Raw genomic sequence first — 17813 nt, 5'->3', positions numbered from 1 at the left:
ATCCATTACTCCTGCTACTTCCAGTATAGGTCATTACCGTCAGTATCCACTGGACACTTCTCACCGCTATAACTTAGTGCTGAGCACCCCTCCCAACGAGTGGTTCGGATAATCCTTCGAGTAAAAGATTCATGCCCGCAACGGTTAGACTCAGACGAAAGCTGCGCAACAGAGTCAAACCCTTCCCTCTGAGATTATCCAGCCTGTTGTGATGTGCATAGCACCCCTCGATCAACTAACTGTGTTCCACCATAGCCTGCTTACCATCACTGCCACTGACTGAAAATTTATGCGGTCCCTTATCCACCTTCCGGATGAACCAAGACCACTCTGGTCCCTACTGATCTATCAATATCTGGATTACCGGCTCCCACCGGTCGCTAGCCCCAACACAAACTCCTAGTCGCTCCCAGCGACTTCCGAAGAAACTTCGTCTACCTAATCCTGCCCCCTCTACTCTGCCACTCAGGAACTATAAGTCCTCGGATCCTCAATCCCCCTAACTCGACCCTAAGGTCCTTACCAGGTCCCACCTGTGCTACTAAAACTCACGGGTCTCGCCCACGAGTCTCACCCGACTATACTACTGAGCAAACCTGCTCTTAGGTCTCACCTATACTGCTACTCTCATACGGGCCTCGCCCACGGGTCTCACCCGACTATACTACTGAGCAACCCTACTCTCAGGTCTCACCTATACTGCTACTCTCATACGGGCCTCGCCCACGGGTCTCACCTTTCTAGGGCTATGCAGGCTAGCTCCATACTATTTTCATCTACTACCCATTCCTGATCTCTACCCTGATCACTTAGGAGATAAGAGCCTCTCCCAAAATCTGCTAACTAGGAGATACGTGCCTCCGCCCACACTCCGCTAACTAAGCTGCTAGGGAATGCTACAGCTTACCCGTAGTCTTACAACACTTTCCATACTCACTGGCTGCAAGTGAATGCTACGGCTTACCCGTAGTCTTACAACACTTTCCATACTCACTGGCTGCTAGTGAAAGATTTTGCAGCTTTCTTGCCGCTCTACCATGCTCTAGATGTTGTCTCTGTCACTTACTACTAACACAAAAGCATCCCATGCTAACCGTTCTCAAAATCCTCATTCCAACTTTCGCGAGTCCTACAGGCGACCCTCCAACCCGAATTCCTAACTAGATACTAATCATCTCGATTACATGAACTAATTGTTGGGAAGTCTCTCAAACTCCCAATGCTGAACTCCTCAACCCACCAATCGCTGTGCTACTTCTTTTCCTTCTCAGAGGTCGTGAACTCATTCTGGATCTGCATGCTCTTACCATTGTACACTCGGAGGGTTCTCCCTCACTTTGATCCTGCTTATACCTCACTGCTCAATGCTTGAGAAGAATTCCCAATCTTCTCTGCTATCTCACAATCAATCTGTTGAAGAACCCAAGCTTGCCACAGCTAGGGATCCAACCTATCCATTACTTGATAACACCTTTCTGAATCCAGCGGGTCACTACTGAGTTCCACCCAAGCATGCTATAGTTACTGCATTCTAAGTAACCTACTTCCCTAAGGCACCACCCCCTAACTACCACTTTTTTATCCAAGGCATGCAGCTGGCATATAACTAAATCGTAAGCAAGCCGCCCATTTCTAAAATACTTATACCAAAAACGATGTAGAACCATAACAATGTAATAATGAATGAAGGAAACAGAAAACGACAGTCGCATACCTGCTACGTCCGGCGTTGCTCGCGCCTCCATGGTAGTCATCTGATAAGCCCTGCCTCCTACCGCAGGCGTCTCTGCTCGGCCCTGACGGTCATCTGTGATCCTCAGAGTTGCAGGGGCGGGTGCTATCACCTGTCCTGCCGAAAACAAACTGGGGCACTGGGCCTTCTTGTGGCCCCACTGACTGCAGTGGAAACATATCAAGTCTGATCTCTGTGTGGTGGTAGCAGTACAATCCCTGCTAAGATGACCAGTCCGGCCGCACTTGAAGCAGCCTGAATCTCCACCACTACCACTCCTACACGCACCCTCGTGCGTCCTGCCGCACCTCCCGCATCGGCTGCAGCTCTGGTAATCCCTCGATCTCGAGTCTGACCCCTTGGGCCTTTTTCCCGAACCTGAGGCTACCTGAACCTCATCCAGTTTCCTCTTCCAGATCTATTCCAAATCAATCTCCCTCTCTCTAGCCCTAGAAATCATATCTTCCATCGTATTATAGCCGGACCTGCTCACGAACTCCCTGATGTCAGCCCTCAACATCTCATGGTATCGGGCCTTCTTCATCTCCTCGTCCGTGACATATTGCGGAACAAGGAGGGCCCTCTCTCTAAACTTGGCGGTGATCTCCGCCACAATCTCAGTAGTCTGTGTCAAATCTTGAAACTCTCGTGCTAACTGCTGCACCTCAATAATTGGTGAAAACTCAGCCCTGAACCTGGCTGAGAAATCGCTCCATGTCATCGTGTCCAACGCGGCATCATCACCAATGGCATGACCAACCTCCTCCCACCAATCCCTCGCTCTGTCCTTTAGAAGACAGGAGGCGAGTCTGACCTTGTCCCCCTCGGGACACCTGCTCGTACGGAATGCATTGGCAACATCGGCCAACCACCTGCTGCTAGCGATGGGGTCCCTATCCCCATGATAATCTGGTGCCCCGCAAGCTCTAAACTCTCGGAATGTCATAGTACGCGCTCCCATAAAAGCCATTATCTCGGTACAAAAGGCTCCCAGCCTCTCATTCAAGATCTCCAGTATACCCTCCTTGAGCGTGCCAAAGATCACAAGAGTCTGATCTAAGATACTGCATGTAACCTCAACTGATATCAACTCCCTCATCCGCCTCTCGAGCTGCTCGGCCCCTGAACCCGAGCCTGATCCCTCTCCGGCGCCTGATCCGCCCACTGGTCTCTCTCGCAATGTCACCATGCTGAAAACATATCTCAATACTATCAGAATACTCATCACTGCTGAGGAATCATACGCACACACTACAAGTTTCCCGGTCTCATCTCGGCCTTTCTCGAATCGAGTACGGATGCTCTGCTTTCAGTAGTACGGGCCCATACTACCTTCCGCATCTATCCGTACCTTCCTCAAGAAATGCTTCGACTCCATTAGATCCCTTTTTCTACTATTACTACTTCCAGCACTATCTCATCCTTGGCTTACCCTAGGGAAACCTCTGACTCCACCCAAACCAGTCCTCAGCTGCTGAAGGCCTCTTTTCGATGCCAATTAGCCATCAACTGAATATCATCACATGTGACGAGGCTCAGATAATCCTTCGAATAAAAGACTCGTCCCTTACAACGGTTAGACTCAAACGAGAGTTGTACAATAGGGCCAAATCCAACACTCTGAGATTATTCAACCCTGATCACATGTGACGTGACGTATCCACCTAATGGCTAACTCCCATCACTTAGAATCTCACAATGCACAAAGCAAACAACATTCAGACAAGGGAAAATCTAACCATAACATACTCAAGCAATCATAAACCACATAGCAAGAATCTGTATTGTCATGCAACATAATCTTATATACTTAGGAATAACCTAAACAAGTTATCCTACTACCGTCTAACCAGCAATATCATGCAGCTCAAAGCACATATAACAGGCACATAAGGCATCCTCCCTAGACCCTTAGTCCTAATCTAGCATTTGCACTACTAACTAATAATAATAACATAAACTTGTATGGGTATTTTGGGGTACTTACTTGAGCTCGGCTGATTGCATGCACCACACCCTTTTCTCTTATCAAAGTTCTTTTTCTTTCTGAATTCTTTTCGCTTTTCTAAAACTGTTTTATTTCAAAAAACTCTTTTTACAAACTGTCTTTTCATTTTGAAAACTTCTAGACCAATCTCTTAGTTTGAGTTCAGACACACCCGAGAGTATGTCTGAATCCCTCAAACCAAGGCTCTGATACCAACTTGTAACGACCCAATTTTCAAGACTAAAAATTTCTTTTATAAAATATTACTTAAAACATATTTGTCAATCCATAACATAATCAGGGTGTTAATTCCAAAACATATATTTTTTTTATCAGAGTAAAACATCCTAGGCTGACTAATCAATGGTGTGTGCCATGCGATCACCTCGAGCTCTTCCCTCCGCTACCGGAAGCACCTGAAACCAAAACGGAAAACCGTAAGCATGAAGCTTAGTGAGCTCCCCAGCCTACCACATATTAAACCATCACATAACATACATACTGCATATTCAACAGACTCACTGAGTCACCACTCAACTCACCAATCTACGTCTTAACTAGAAAAGGTTGAGGTTCTGAGATCTAACTTGTCGAGTCCAAGAACAGACTCGCCGAGTCCATGGCAATATTCAACAGACTCGCCGAGTTGTTCTTCCAACTCTTTGAGTTCCTGCCTATCTTCATCCAACTCGTCGAGTTGTTCTTCCAACCCGTTGAGTTCCTGCCTATCTTCATCCAACTCGCCGAGTCCACCCATGTGACTCGCCGAGTAGCTTCAGTTCCTAATCCATACAGTGGCTTTTCGAGCCATGCAGGGGCTCCAACTCATAGATCCACTCCTCCAAAGTATATTCCTCACGTAAAGTTGCAAACTTTACGTAAACCCAAGAAGCTAAAAGCCCAAAACACTCTAGGGCTAGGGTTTTAGACAAGCATGCTTCACCAACACCCCCAAGACTAATACTTTATGGTTCTCTAGGCCGAAACACACCTAGATCTGAAGTAGCCACTTCAGATCTGGACTTCTAACTCGAAATGGCTCTTAATCATGCCATAAAAGCCCCAAATATCATAACAAAGGTAACACTTTATGCAAAAGAGTGAAGTTAACGACTTCTTACCTCCAAATGCTCGGAAAAGTCCCACCAATTCGGGATCTAAAGCCAATTCTTGAATCACCAAAGGTTCCCTTCCTCCTTCTTTCTTCAAATCATCCAAAATGGCAAGAAAGCTTGAATGTGCTAAAATGGAGGCTTAGGGTTTCGTGTTTTGGATCAGAGAGGCTATAGAGAACCCTAAGGGAGAGAATGAGGTGTTTATATTGTGCACAAAGTCCCGGATTTAGGGTTTCCCAATCCAGACCAGACTCGCCGAGTCCACTCTCCGACTCGCCGAGTCGGTCACTTACTCTTTGACCCGGATCCCGCTCAGACTCGTCGAGTTCCACCCTGTACTCGACGAGTTGACCCCTTTGACTTAGGGTTTTCCTTTTCTTTCTTGGTCTTTTTGATTATGTGTGTTACATAACACGTGTCCACAAAAGAATACCTATAATGGCAAAAAAATGCCCCCTATAAAAACCAAAAACAATTGTAAACACATTCATAAATAAAAGACCAAAACTGCCAAAAACCAAAAAAGTTCACTTTCCTAAGCATTACGTGTGTGTGTGTGTGTGTGTATATATATATATATATATATATATATATATATATATATATATATAGGGTTAGGTTCATGTGAGACGGCCTAATTTTGTGAGACCGTGAGACGCATTTTTTTTATTTTTTTTTTAGTTAATTCAAGTTCCGAAAATAATATTTAAAAAAATAATTTTTGGATTTTCCATTTACTTTGCATTTTAAAATTATTTTCTAGAATATGTACAATGTAATATTCTATTAGAATATTTCACGTATTTTTAAAAAAAATGGATTTTTATTTTTATTTTTTTTAGTTAATTCAAGTTTCGAAAATAATATTTAAAAAAAGAATTTTTAGATTTTTCCATTTATTTTGCATTTTAAAATTTTTTTTAGAATATGTCAGTGTAATATTCTATTAGAATATTTTACGTATTTTTAAAAAAAAACAGGATTTTTTTAATTTTTTTAGTTAATTAATGTTCCGAAAATAATATTTAAAAAAAGAATTTTTGGATTTTTCCATTTCTTTTGCATTTTAAAATTATTTTTAGATTTGGTCTCAAAGTCTCACAAAATTAGAATGGTTTCGAATTAACCTGAACATATATATATATATATATATATATATATATATATATATATATATATATATATATATATATATATATATATATATATATATATATATATATATAGTATTTATTGAGAGCGTATTGTATTTGTTTTCCTTTATGTATTGTAGTCAACCCATTTACGTATTTTAGATATATAATTGAGTGGAAGGCATTACGTAATGTTATGGGAAATTATCTTTTGTAACATTGATGTAAAAAACAAAAAGAACTTTGTTTATAAAAGCTCTTTGTATAAATCGGACTAAATGGTAGATCATTTTGATTCGATTTGATTATTTTGATTATTTTGTATTTTACGTGATTTGTTTTATTAAGGATATTATACTCTCAAGTTGTTTTTATATATATTATAACCTTTCTTAATGTTTATATAATATACGTTTTCACTTCGTTCAAACATTTTATAATAATAATAATAATAATAATAATAATAATAATAATAATAATAATCGAAGTATTTGTCGACACATCGTGAAATATATTTTTCGCTTCCGTCCTGAATACAAGATTATCCAATATGTTACCCAAATATATAACTAATCGCCTTCTTTTATTATGATATGATTGAGAATTAAACATAGTACACCACATGTAGAACAAAACAGGACTAAAGTCCATTTATTTTTGGAAATAGAGAAGAAACTAGTCCAAAACATGCTAAATATAAAACGCTTCGATCGATACATCAAGATCAGAACACCTTCATTCGGATACATCAGTAAGCATTAGGATTGGCATTGATATGGGCCTCCATCGCCTTAAAAGTTTTGTTAAAAGATTCTTTTGTAAGCTTGACCTGATCATCTGTGAACTTATTATCGCCTATGCATTTATTCACAATTGTATGTTTATACGTGCATCCCCCATCAGCCGAAGGTATAAACTTTATATGATGAGTGGCAGAGTCTGATACACCCATCAAAACATCACCTTCGAAGATCGTGTAGCTTAGACTAAGGTTTTCAGCGTCAATAGTATCAACCTTAGATTTTCCATTCGTAAATGGAAGACCTGCATCGTAACCACAAAACTTTACTTATATACATGTTCAATCCTACCATGAAATAAAAGGGGTATCTTGATAGAATTTTGGTCTCCAAAAACTTGACAATGAACAAGGGAAAATATAGAAATTACTAACCATCGGCAAAAGTGATATTGTTGACTGTTCCAGGGCCTCCATCACCTTTGATGATTTCAACTGATTTATATGTTTCAGGATCGACCTTGGGTGCGACCTTGTTGAAGTCAAGGTAAGCCTTGAAGAGCTTAGGAGCAGCAACCTTGGATGGGATTTCAAGATCAATATTAAAGAGAGTCATTCTTGTCGCTTCAAGTAAAATGTTTGACAACTTTTCTTTTGTGTTCAAGAAAAAAGATGATTTTGTAAGGATGAAATGTTTATCTTCTTGCGATACGTATTTATAGGCTCTGAATCCAGTTTCGAAGCATGGAATTTGTGTACTTTCACACTTTGTATATTACGCCCACCGATATTGAATCGTCCAACATTTATCGACATAGATCCACTCCCTATGAGCAACATGTGTCGAGTGCATGCATTTTTAGACTTTATATATATATATATATATATATATATATATATATATATATATATATATATATATATATATATATATATATATATATAGAGAGAGAGAGAGAGAGAGAGAGAGAGAGAGAGAGAGAGAGAGAGAGGAGAGTAGGATCAAATAAAACACCTAAAAGGTTGAGAACGCGACAACACTTATCAGCCAATCATTTTATTAGGGTATTTAACTAAATTTGTATTTAATATAATTTTTAACTAATATAATACAATTAATAATCAATATATTATCCATTATTATTTACCTATAATTAAGGGATATTCCATAGTTATCGTTGAATTGAAGATACGATTTTCAGTATACGATTCGTGATTTAGTCAATCGACATTTGTATCTGTAACGTCATTTATAGTTGAAGATAACAACGTAGGAATTTGTTAACCCAAAATATTGATGTCGGACTGTTTTGATTACAGTAGCGATGATACTGAACATGATGATCAATATGGCGACGAAGCATTCGACAATAATCAATATGATGAAGACGATTTCTATCATTCAGATGATCAATACAGCGGAAGAATTCAATTATTTGATTATGCGAGTGAAGGTAACAATATCAACATCTTTTAAATAAAGATCGTGTATTACAATCAGTATTGAATTTGTAACGACGTAAATTTCAAAACTATTTTTCACTTTTTAATAATGTAATTTCATTAATAAAAATTCTTAATTCTCAATGTATCACATAATAATTCCATAAAATCACATCCCAAGATCAAATGTATGAAACTCTGATAGTGTGTACTGGTCATGTTGGCGCCTTCCCGCGATCCTCGCTGGTACCTGAAACACATCACACAAACACTGTAAGTACAAAGGCTTAGTGAGATCCCCAAAATACCACATACAACACGTACGCCACTCGAGGCTACAGTACGACCCTCCGGTCGATGTGTCTCAGCGGGACACTCCAGTCCCGTAGCTTGTTGGACCCTCTGGTCCGGTCATAGCTTGTCGGACCCTTCGATCCAGTCTGTATTGTTGGACCCTTCGGTTCGGTCTATATTGTTGGAACCTCCGGTCCGGTCTATACAACATACCACATACATACAACCAAAATGCACATAATCTCAAACATACACATAGCATACAAGACCCTTCTGTCTACACATAATACCACTCTAGGTAATGTATAGTGAGAATACTCACCTCGGGTATCTCGGATAATCTCGCACACGAACACACTGGTCTAGCCCCTGCCTAAACACATAAACAACACTCTCAAATAAATAATGGCTCTCAAAGGCTAGATTAAATTCACTCCTACAATTCCACAGAAGGGTAAAAGACCATTTTACCCCTCCCTGACCCGAAACTCCAAAGGTTGACCAAAACCCTAAAAGTCAAGGGAAGTCAACAGGAGGCAGTACGCAACGCGTACCTTCTCTGTACGTGGGGAGTACGCCGACGAACCACAATCGGGGTTTCTACCCCTTACGCTGCGCGTACTGAGAGTTACGCCCAGCGTAAGTCTCAGTTTCAGCCTTTCCTTGGATTTTGGTCTTAAACGGTTAAGACACTCACTCAACTTGCAGATCTGACTTTCCCTAAGCCTCTTATCCCATAAAGTCGGAACCTTTAAGCCTTTCCATGGCTGTAAAGGTCCCTACACACACTAACACCTTTTCTTCTTCCTCAAAAGGTCTAGATCTCATGCATGGCTCAATATTCACGTCCAAGATTGCATTTTTATGAACATACAACTCTTATAGTCCTGAAATATGGTAGATCTAGGCCAATGGAGACCATTTGCTCATAAAGTCTCCACCTTGGGACCAAAAACCCTAGAAATTGGTCCAAGAAGCACACAACACAAATGACAAGGAAAGTTTTGAGCTTTTTACCTCAGAAAGAAGCTCCAACCTCTGAAAAGCTCGGATCTACTCTTGTCCACAAACTCCTAGCTTTCAAAATGGCCTCCTCTTCTCTTTCACCACCTTGAAATGGCACTTTGAAGCTTAGAACACAACACACTAGCTAGAAACAAAGGAGGGCTCTCTATTAGGGTTTCACTCTCTGAAATGGTGGTTAAGGATAAGGCCTTAACATTCCTTTTATAGTGCACAAGCCACAAATTAGGGTTTACATCTGGGCTCGCTACACCCAGCGTAACCCTGGCTACGCCCAGCGCACCTAGGCGAGTCCGCTTCCAACTTAAGCGCGCGAGTACGCCCATCGTACTCTTCAGTACGACCAGCGTACTCACTTGCCTAACATTTCATTTTAGGGGCTTAACTTGACAACTTGGGAAAAGGAGAAGGGTTTAAGAGACACACCTGAATTTGGGACGTTACAATTCTCCCCCACAAGAACCAGACTTCGCCCTCGAAGTCTCATACCGCAAACAACTCCGGATGCTGCTCCCGCATCTCTGACTCCGGCTCCCAAGTCAGCTCAGAACCTCTCCGATGTTGCCACTGGACCTGAACCAGAGGAACCTCCTTGTTCCTCAAAACCTTGACCTTCCGGTCCAAGATCGCGATCGGTCTCTCAACATAATTTAGGCTCGCATCCACCTGAATATCCTCCAGCGGTACCACTGCCGACTTGTCGGCTATACACTTCCTCAGCTGAGACACGTGGAAGGTATCATGAATCTGGCCCAATTCCGCAGGTAGTTCCAAACGATATGCTACCTTGCCCACCCTCGCGGACACTCTGAATGGACCGATGTACCGGGGACCCAAATTGCCCCTCTTCCTGAATCGGATCACCCCTTTCCAAGGAGACACCTTCTGGAGTACAAAATCTCCAACCTGAAACTCGAGATTGGATCGTCGCCTATCCGTGTAACTCTTCTGGCGACTCTAAGCTGTCAACAACCTCTGTCTGACTTGCTGTATCTGCTCTGTCGTCTGAAGCACTAAATCAACGCTACCCAACACTCGTTACCCGACCTCTCCCCAGCAGATGGGAGTCCGACACCTCCTCCCATACAACAACTCAAAAGGAGGCATGCCGATACTCGAATGGTGGCTGTTGTTATAGGAAAACTCAGCCAACGGCAAGTGCATGTCCCAACTTCCTCCGAAGTCCAACACACATGCTCGGAGCATGTCCTCGAGCGTCTGGATCGTTTGCTCACTCTGCCCATCCGTCTGTGGATGGTAGGCGGTACTGAAATGCAGCCTCGTGCCTAACTCCTCATGAAACTTCTTCCAGAATCTAGAAGTGAAATGTACATCCCGATCTGACACAATCGAGATCGACACTCCATTCCGTGATACCACCTCCCTCATATACAACTCTGCCAACCTCTCTGCAGAAAAGCTCTCACTGATAGCAAGAAAGTGAGCGTTCTTCGTCAGCCGGTCGACCATCACCCAAATTCCATCGACACCCCTCGCGGTCCTCGGCAATTTGGTGATGAAATCCATAGAAATCTGTTTCCACTTCCATTGGGGAACCTCAAGTGGCTGAAACTTGCCATGTGGACGCTGGTGCTCGGCCTTAACCCTACGACAGGTCAAGTACATCTCAACAAACCATGTTATATCCCTCTTCATACAGGGCCACCAATAATCTTTCTTCAGATCCAAATACATCTTAGTGGCCCCGGGATGGATCGAGAATCTCTATCTATGCGCCTCCTCCATCAATGTGGTGTGCGCCCCTCCTGCATACGACACCCAAATCCGACCCTGAAAGGTCATAAGCCCGTGGCTATCAGTAACGAACTCAGGTACCTGCCCAATCACCCGCCCTCTCTTACAGTTCTCTGGTCTCACGGCCTCTGCCTGGGCCTCCCGAATGGTGTCCAACAACGGAGTCATCACTGTCAAACGCATACAGAAGTCTCGAATCGGGGCAATCTCCGCCCTACGACTCAGGGCATCAGCTACAACATTAGCCTTGCCCGGGTGGTACAGGATATCACAATCGTAATCCTTTACCACGTCCAACCATCTCCTCTGGCGCATATTTAGATTGGGCTGATCCATAAAATACTTCAAGCTCTTGTGGTCTGTGTAAATGGTACACCAAACCCCATACAAATAGTGACGTCATATCTTGAGGGCAAACACTACTGCCCCCAACTCCAGATCGTGGGTGGGATACCTCGTCTCATGAGGCTTTAGCTGCCTCAATGCATATGCTATCACATGCCCCCTCTACATATGTGACATCCCCAAAATCATGGCCAGAAAAGACCGGTTTGTTTATGCTTTGTTTAAAAATCAGAGTAACATTTTAAATAAAAGTGTTGTGGAATTTGTCCCAAAACAAAATATGATAAAGATTTATCAAAAGCATTTCCATAGAAATGTATTTCATTAAAAGACTTGGGATTTCATGTTCGTACAGATCAAAAGCATAAACAGTACAATATAAACCTTACTACATTATTTCATATCTACAGGCCTATATCCGTAATCCCTCGTCCAAACATCATAACTATGCTCAAGCGCCACTACCTGTAATACATAAAACTGACTGGGTCAGGCTTGGGAGCTTGGTGAGCACATAGGGTTTTCAACCCACAATAAATAAGTTTATTAACTTCATTAAATTAAACAAACCCGATTACCCGTTCCCGTTATCCTCACATTACGTCCCTAAGCATCTAACATAAGGGACCTATCCTAAGGATTATCATCAGGACGGACACTACTGCTAAGGGGATTCCTCAGCAAATAAATGTCCTTAAGGCAACCATGTGGGGAATGGAGTACATCTGGTGAGCACACAGTTCAAATAAACACACAGTTCAAATAAACACCTACAGGTTGCGAGCCTGCTAGTGTTCCACTGAACTGTCTAGAATAGTCCGTGGTCGTCATCTATACTCTGCTAGATGACTGGATCATCAATAACAACTATAACGAGGCCTCTCATTGTTTTATCTTGTCACACAGCAACTATTACATCTACCCATGTTTTACCCAACACATTTTGTAGATATAAAATACGTATACAGTTTAAATCATTGAAAACATGTATAAAACGTTCATCCAACATAGATAGCAAGTATTCAGATAATATGCACACATAGCACGTAATTTATATAAAATACTTCATATCTATGTGTAAGCTGAAGGTAACTATGCACTCACTTGTTAAAGTGATGATTCCAAAATCAGGCAGCGCTTGCTTCTAACGATTCTATTTTCCTTCGACGAAACCTAGCATTATTATCTCTAAATTTTAGTCTAATATTTACCGTGACCAACTATTAGTCTTAGTATTATTATTATTATTATATAAGCGTTAAACAATATTTTCCAACCACTATGTACAGACAGGGGCTAGACATAAAACACCGGAGGGCAGGACCATTTTGGCATATAGCACTTCTGAAATCCAACAACCCTATGCGGCCCTTTAAACCAGATTCCCCGTACCGCGAGTAGTTATTATAAAAACACTTATATAAGTTATAATAATAGCTCAAATATTTATTCTAAGTTCATAATAACAATACTAATTTTAAATATAAGCTACATTAAAATAAGGTAAGCATAACTTACTTACAATGGGGGTTTTAGCTAGGAGTCAGGCTCTGCAGGGGCAGAACTTCGTCGCTAAATCTTTCTAAGAAAGATTCGTGCAGCGCTTCAGCGCTGCCCTTACTATACTAAACTACAGAAAGAGAAGTCGAATCACGAGGGACCGAAATGCTCGGGGGATAAGGAGAGAAAGACTCTTGAATCAAGAGAATGGTGCAAGAAATATGAGAGCCCAAGGCTCTTATTTATACTAATAGAATTTTCAAAAACTACCCTCCATAATTACTTAATGACCTTTTAGTTATATAAACAACTAAATACCCCTCTATAATACTATTTTAAATGGATTTAATGATATTTGTATTAAAATAATGTCGAAAGAACTCAACATTAGTCTTATAATGACCGCATCGTCGATACCTTTCTAATGATATATACATATGTATATATATATATATATATATATATATATATATATATATATATGTGTGTGTGTGTGTGTACGTATACATGATTTATACTTTATTTTAATACGTAAATATGCTATTATAATTTGTAACTCTTTCATACGAACTCCGTTTTTGGCGTTCTTTATATCCATGCGTAGGTGGAGACGTACTCTACAACTTTCGTTTAGACTCCGTTGGCTAATTTTGACTTTATTTTTAAAGTTATATTTTTAACTGGCCGGGACAGGATTGGTCCATTAAAATCTCATAACTTCTTTATCTGATGTCCATTTTCGTCTGTCTTTTTATCGTTACGCTACTAATAACGAGATCTTCGATTCTCGTTTAGGTTGTGTCGGCTAAAAATCACTCGATCTAATATTCGAATTTCGGGTTGTACACTGCTATTCCGAAACTTCGAAAAATCATAACTTCTTCATACGAAGTCAGATTTGGGCGTTCTTTTTATCGATGTTCTTAGTTTAACATATTATATGACTTTCGTTTAGATCGCTAAGGCTAAATTTCGCTCTATCGTAAATTCACTATTTACGTTTCCCGGAATCGTGTCGGTTCTGTCGCAAAACTTCGACGGGTCATAACTTCTTCGTTATAACTCGGATTTCGGCGTTCCTTATATGTACGGAAACCTTGAGACATATTCTACAACTTTATGTAGAGATATCAGGCTAATCTCACACTTTAATTTTGACGCTTATTTTTATTCTCTATTAATTATACATTTATAATTAAATAATAAACACATAACACACATAATTCACATAATACTCAAATATTTCATTTTTATTACTTCAAAAAGAGTTACAATAGTTGACCTAGACTATTACATTGACAAAAATGCTTAGCCTTGAAACCCGGGCGTTACAGTTCTCTCCCTCTTAGGATGATTCCGTCCCGGAATCATGCATCAGCAAACAGATGTGGATAGCGACTCCTCATGTCATCCTCTGTTTCCCAAGTGAGATTCGGCCCATTCAAATGTTTCCATCGGACTAGCACTAAGTCGACCATCTTACGTCATAACTTCTTAGTCTTACGGTCAACAATTGCCTCAGGCTCTTCGATCAGCCTTTTGTTCTCATCCATCCTTAACTCTGAGATTGGAATTATGTAGGGAACATCTCCCGTGAAGTTCCTCAAATAACACACATGGAAAGGTGTTATGAATACCATTGAGTTCTTCGGGCAATTCCAGCTTGTAAGCTTGGTTCCCAATCTTCTGAAGAACTTTGAACGGTCCAATAAACCTTGGACTCAACTTTCCTCGTTTCCCAAATCGTATAAGTACCTTCCACGGTGAGACTTTAAGCAAAACGGAATCCCCAACTTCGAAGGTTATCGGTTGTCTTTTCTTGTCAGCATATCTCTTCTGACGATCCTAGGCTGCTAACATCCTTTCCCTAATCACCTTCAACTTCTCAGCAGTCTCATGGACTATCTCGGGGCCCATAAACTGCTTCTCTCTGGCTTCAAGCCAACAAGACGGCGTACGAAACTTCTTTCCATACAAGGCTTGGTAAGGTGCCATCTTGATGCTCGAGTGAAAACTATTGTTGTAGGAGAATTCTTCCAGAGGTAAGTGCTCGTCCCAATTCCCTTGGAATTCGAGGGTACAGGCTCTCAACATATCTTCCAATGTCTGAATCGTTCTTTCGCTCTGACCATCAGTTTGCGGATGGTAAGCAATACTCAAACATAACTTTGTACCTAACTCCTCTTGCAGACTCCTCCAAAACCTCAACGTGAAACGACTATCACGATCTGACACAATCGTAAGAGGGACACCATGAAGTCTTAAAATTTCCTTCACGTAATCATTTGCGAGCTTATCCATAGACCACTTCTCGTTGGCTGCTATGAAGTGTGCACTCTTGGTTAAACGATCCACGACCACCCAAATCATGTCGTGTCCGTTTTTCGTCCTGGGCAGTTTAGTCACAAAATCCATGGTGATGTTTTCCCATTTACCCATGGGTACAGGTAAAGGTTCTAAACTCCCATACGGTTTTTGATGTTGTGCCTTGACTCTTGCACATGTCACACACTCGGCCACATACTTCGCAACATCGAGCTTCATTGTCGGCCACCAGTAGTAGGGTTTTAGGTCCCTATACATTTTAGTGCTACCGGGATGAATTGAGTACATGGTCTTATGTGCTTCCTCCATCAGAAGGTCTCTTATTCCTCCCGTCTTAGGTACCCAAATTGAATCTTGGAATACCTTCAGTCCTCGACTGTTTGTACCGAACACTAACGTTTTGCTCAAACGTTCTTCCTTTCGATCATTCTTCTCTAAAGCTTCTTCTTGAGCTTTTCTGATACTTTCCACAATCGTCGAGATGACTTCAATTCTTAACGCTCTTGGCCTCTTCCTTTCAAGATTGACTTTCCGACTGAGAGCATCAGCAACAATATTTGCTTTACCTGGGTGGTAAAGTATCTCACAGTCGTAGTCCTTGAGTAGTTCTAGCCAGCGTCGTTGCCTCATGTTCAACTCCTTCTGATTAAAGAGATACTGGAGACTCTTATGATCAGTGAAGAGCTTGCACTTCATGCCGTAGAGGTAATGTCTCCATAACTTTAAGGCAAATACTACCGCTGCCAACTCCAGATCATGAGTGGGGTAGTTCTTTTCGTGCTCTTTCAATTGTCGAGATGCGTATGCTATCACCTTTTCTCTTTGGGTCAGAACACAACCCAACCCGACTCCAGATGCATCACTATAAACCGCAAAGTCCTCAACTCCATCGGGAAGAGAAAGTATTGGTGCTTCACATAACTTCTTCTTTAGCTTCTCGAATGCCTCATCATGCTTCTTACTCCACGTATACGTAGCTCCTTTGTGGGTCAACGTTGTTAATGGTGCAGCTATCGAAGAAAAGCCTTGGATAAATCGTCGATAATATCCGGCTAATCCTAGAAAGCTTCGGATCTCCATGGGACTCTTTGGACGTTCCCACTTCATTATAGCCTCGATCTTTACGGGGTCAACCATTATTCCCTCCTAGTTAACAACATGACCCAAAAATTGGACTTCCCGTATCCAAAAGTCACATTTGGAGAACTTAGCGTAAAGCTTCTCCTTCTTTAATACTTCCAACACTTCTCGTAGATGCTTGCCATGCTCCTCCTGGCTTTTCGAGTAGATGAGAATGTCGTCGCTGAATACTATCACGGATTTATCGAGGAATGGTTTACAAACCCTGTTCATCAAATCCATGAATGCTGTTGGAGCATTGGTTAGTCCGAATGACATAACCAAGAACTTGTAGTGTCCATATCTTGTTCTGAATGCAGTCTTCTCAATATCCTGCTCTCTCACCTTCAGCTGACGATATCCTGACCTAAGATCGATCTTTGAGAAGTAACTCGAACCTTGCAGCTGATCGAATAGGTCGTCAATCCTCCGCAATGGATACTTGTTCTTCACTGTTGCCTTGTTCAGCTCTCGGTAGTCTATACACATTCTCATGCTTCCGTCCTTCTTCTTCACGAATAACACCGAAGCTCCCCAGGGTGATGAACTAGGTCGAATGAAACCGCTGTCCAACAGCTCCTGAAGTTGCGTCATAAGCTCCTTCATCTCCGTCGGTGCTAATCAGTATGGTGCCTTTGCTATCGGTGTCGTTCCTGGTAACAAGTCTATACGAAACTCCACTTGTCTATCAGGTGGTAATCCGGGAAGATCTTCGGGAAAGACTTCCGGATAATCGCACACAACTGGTATATTATGCACCTCTTTCTTTTCCTTCTTAGCATCGATTACGAATGCCAAGTACGATGCACATCCTTTGGACAAACATTTCCTGGCTTTCAGCAGGGAGATGATTTCATAATTCACTCTGCATTTATCCCCGTACACCATAAATGATTCCTTTCTGGGTGGGTTTATCCTAACTATCTTCTTTCGGCATAATATCTCGGCATCGTTGGCGCTAAGCCAATCCGTACCCAAAACGATGTCGAAACCTTTTAACTCTATGGGTAATAGCTCCTCATGGAATTTATTTCCATTTAAGTCAATGACGATGTTCCTAATACGATTACTAACAGGTACGAATTTGCCACTGGCAACTTCTACAATCAGGGCATTATCAAGTTTTTCTACAGGTAATGCTAATTTCCTACCAAATTTATGCGACACAAAGGAGTAGTTGGCTCCGGAATCAAATAGTATATTTGCAGGAAAACCATTTACAAGAAAGGTACCTGAAGCGACATCTGCTGCCTCCTTTGCAGCCTCGAGTGTCATATGGAAGGCTCTCGCCTTCGGCTTCGGT

The 17813-nt window shown here is 41.5% G+C and overlaps 1 protein-coding gene across 1 annotated transcript; it reads right to left on the bottom strand.

Annotated features, from left to right (window-relative positions):
• Positions 1-6531: 6531 nt before the first annotated feature.
• LOC111896333 (root allergen protein) lies at positions 6532-7406 on the bottom strand. Its single transcript, XM_023892344.3, has 2 exons — positions 7142-7406; positions 6532-7011 (listed from the first exon to the last, which is right to left on the bottom strand). Exons 1-2 carry the CDS (start codon positions 7320-7322, stop codon positions 6716-6718), a joined length of 477 nt encoding a protein of 158 aa, XP_023748112.1. The 5' UTR covers positions 7323-7406; the 3' UTR covers positions 6532-6715.
• Positions 7407-17813: the final 10407 nt, after the last annotated feature.

This window comes from Lactuca sativa, chromosome 3 (genome assembly GCF_002870075.4).
Source record: "Lactuca sativa cultivar Salinas chromosome 3, Lsat_Salinas_v11, whole genome shotgun sequence".
NCBI lineage: Eukaryota > Viridiplantae > Streptophyta > Magnoliopsida > Asterales > Asteraceae > Lactuca > Lactuca sativa.
The sequence above is the reverse complement of the archived record's forward strand: the minus strand, read 5'-3'. Positions and strand labels throughout refer to the sequence as shown.

Coding starts and splice junctions, on each gene's coding strand:
- LOC111896333 (XM_023892344.3), bottom strand. CDS start 7,322: ATGACTCTCTTTAATATTGATCTTGAAATCCCATCCAAGGTTGCTGCT. Junction 7,012..7,141: donor CAATATCACTTTTGCCGATG/GTTAGTAATTTC, acceptor GTTACGATGCAG/GTCTTCCATTTACGAATGGA.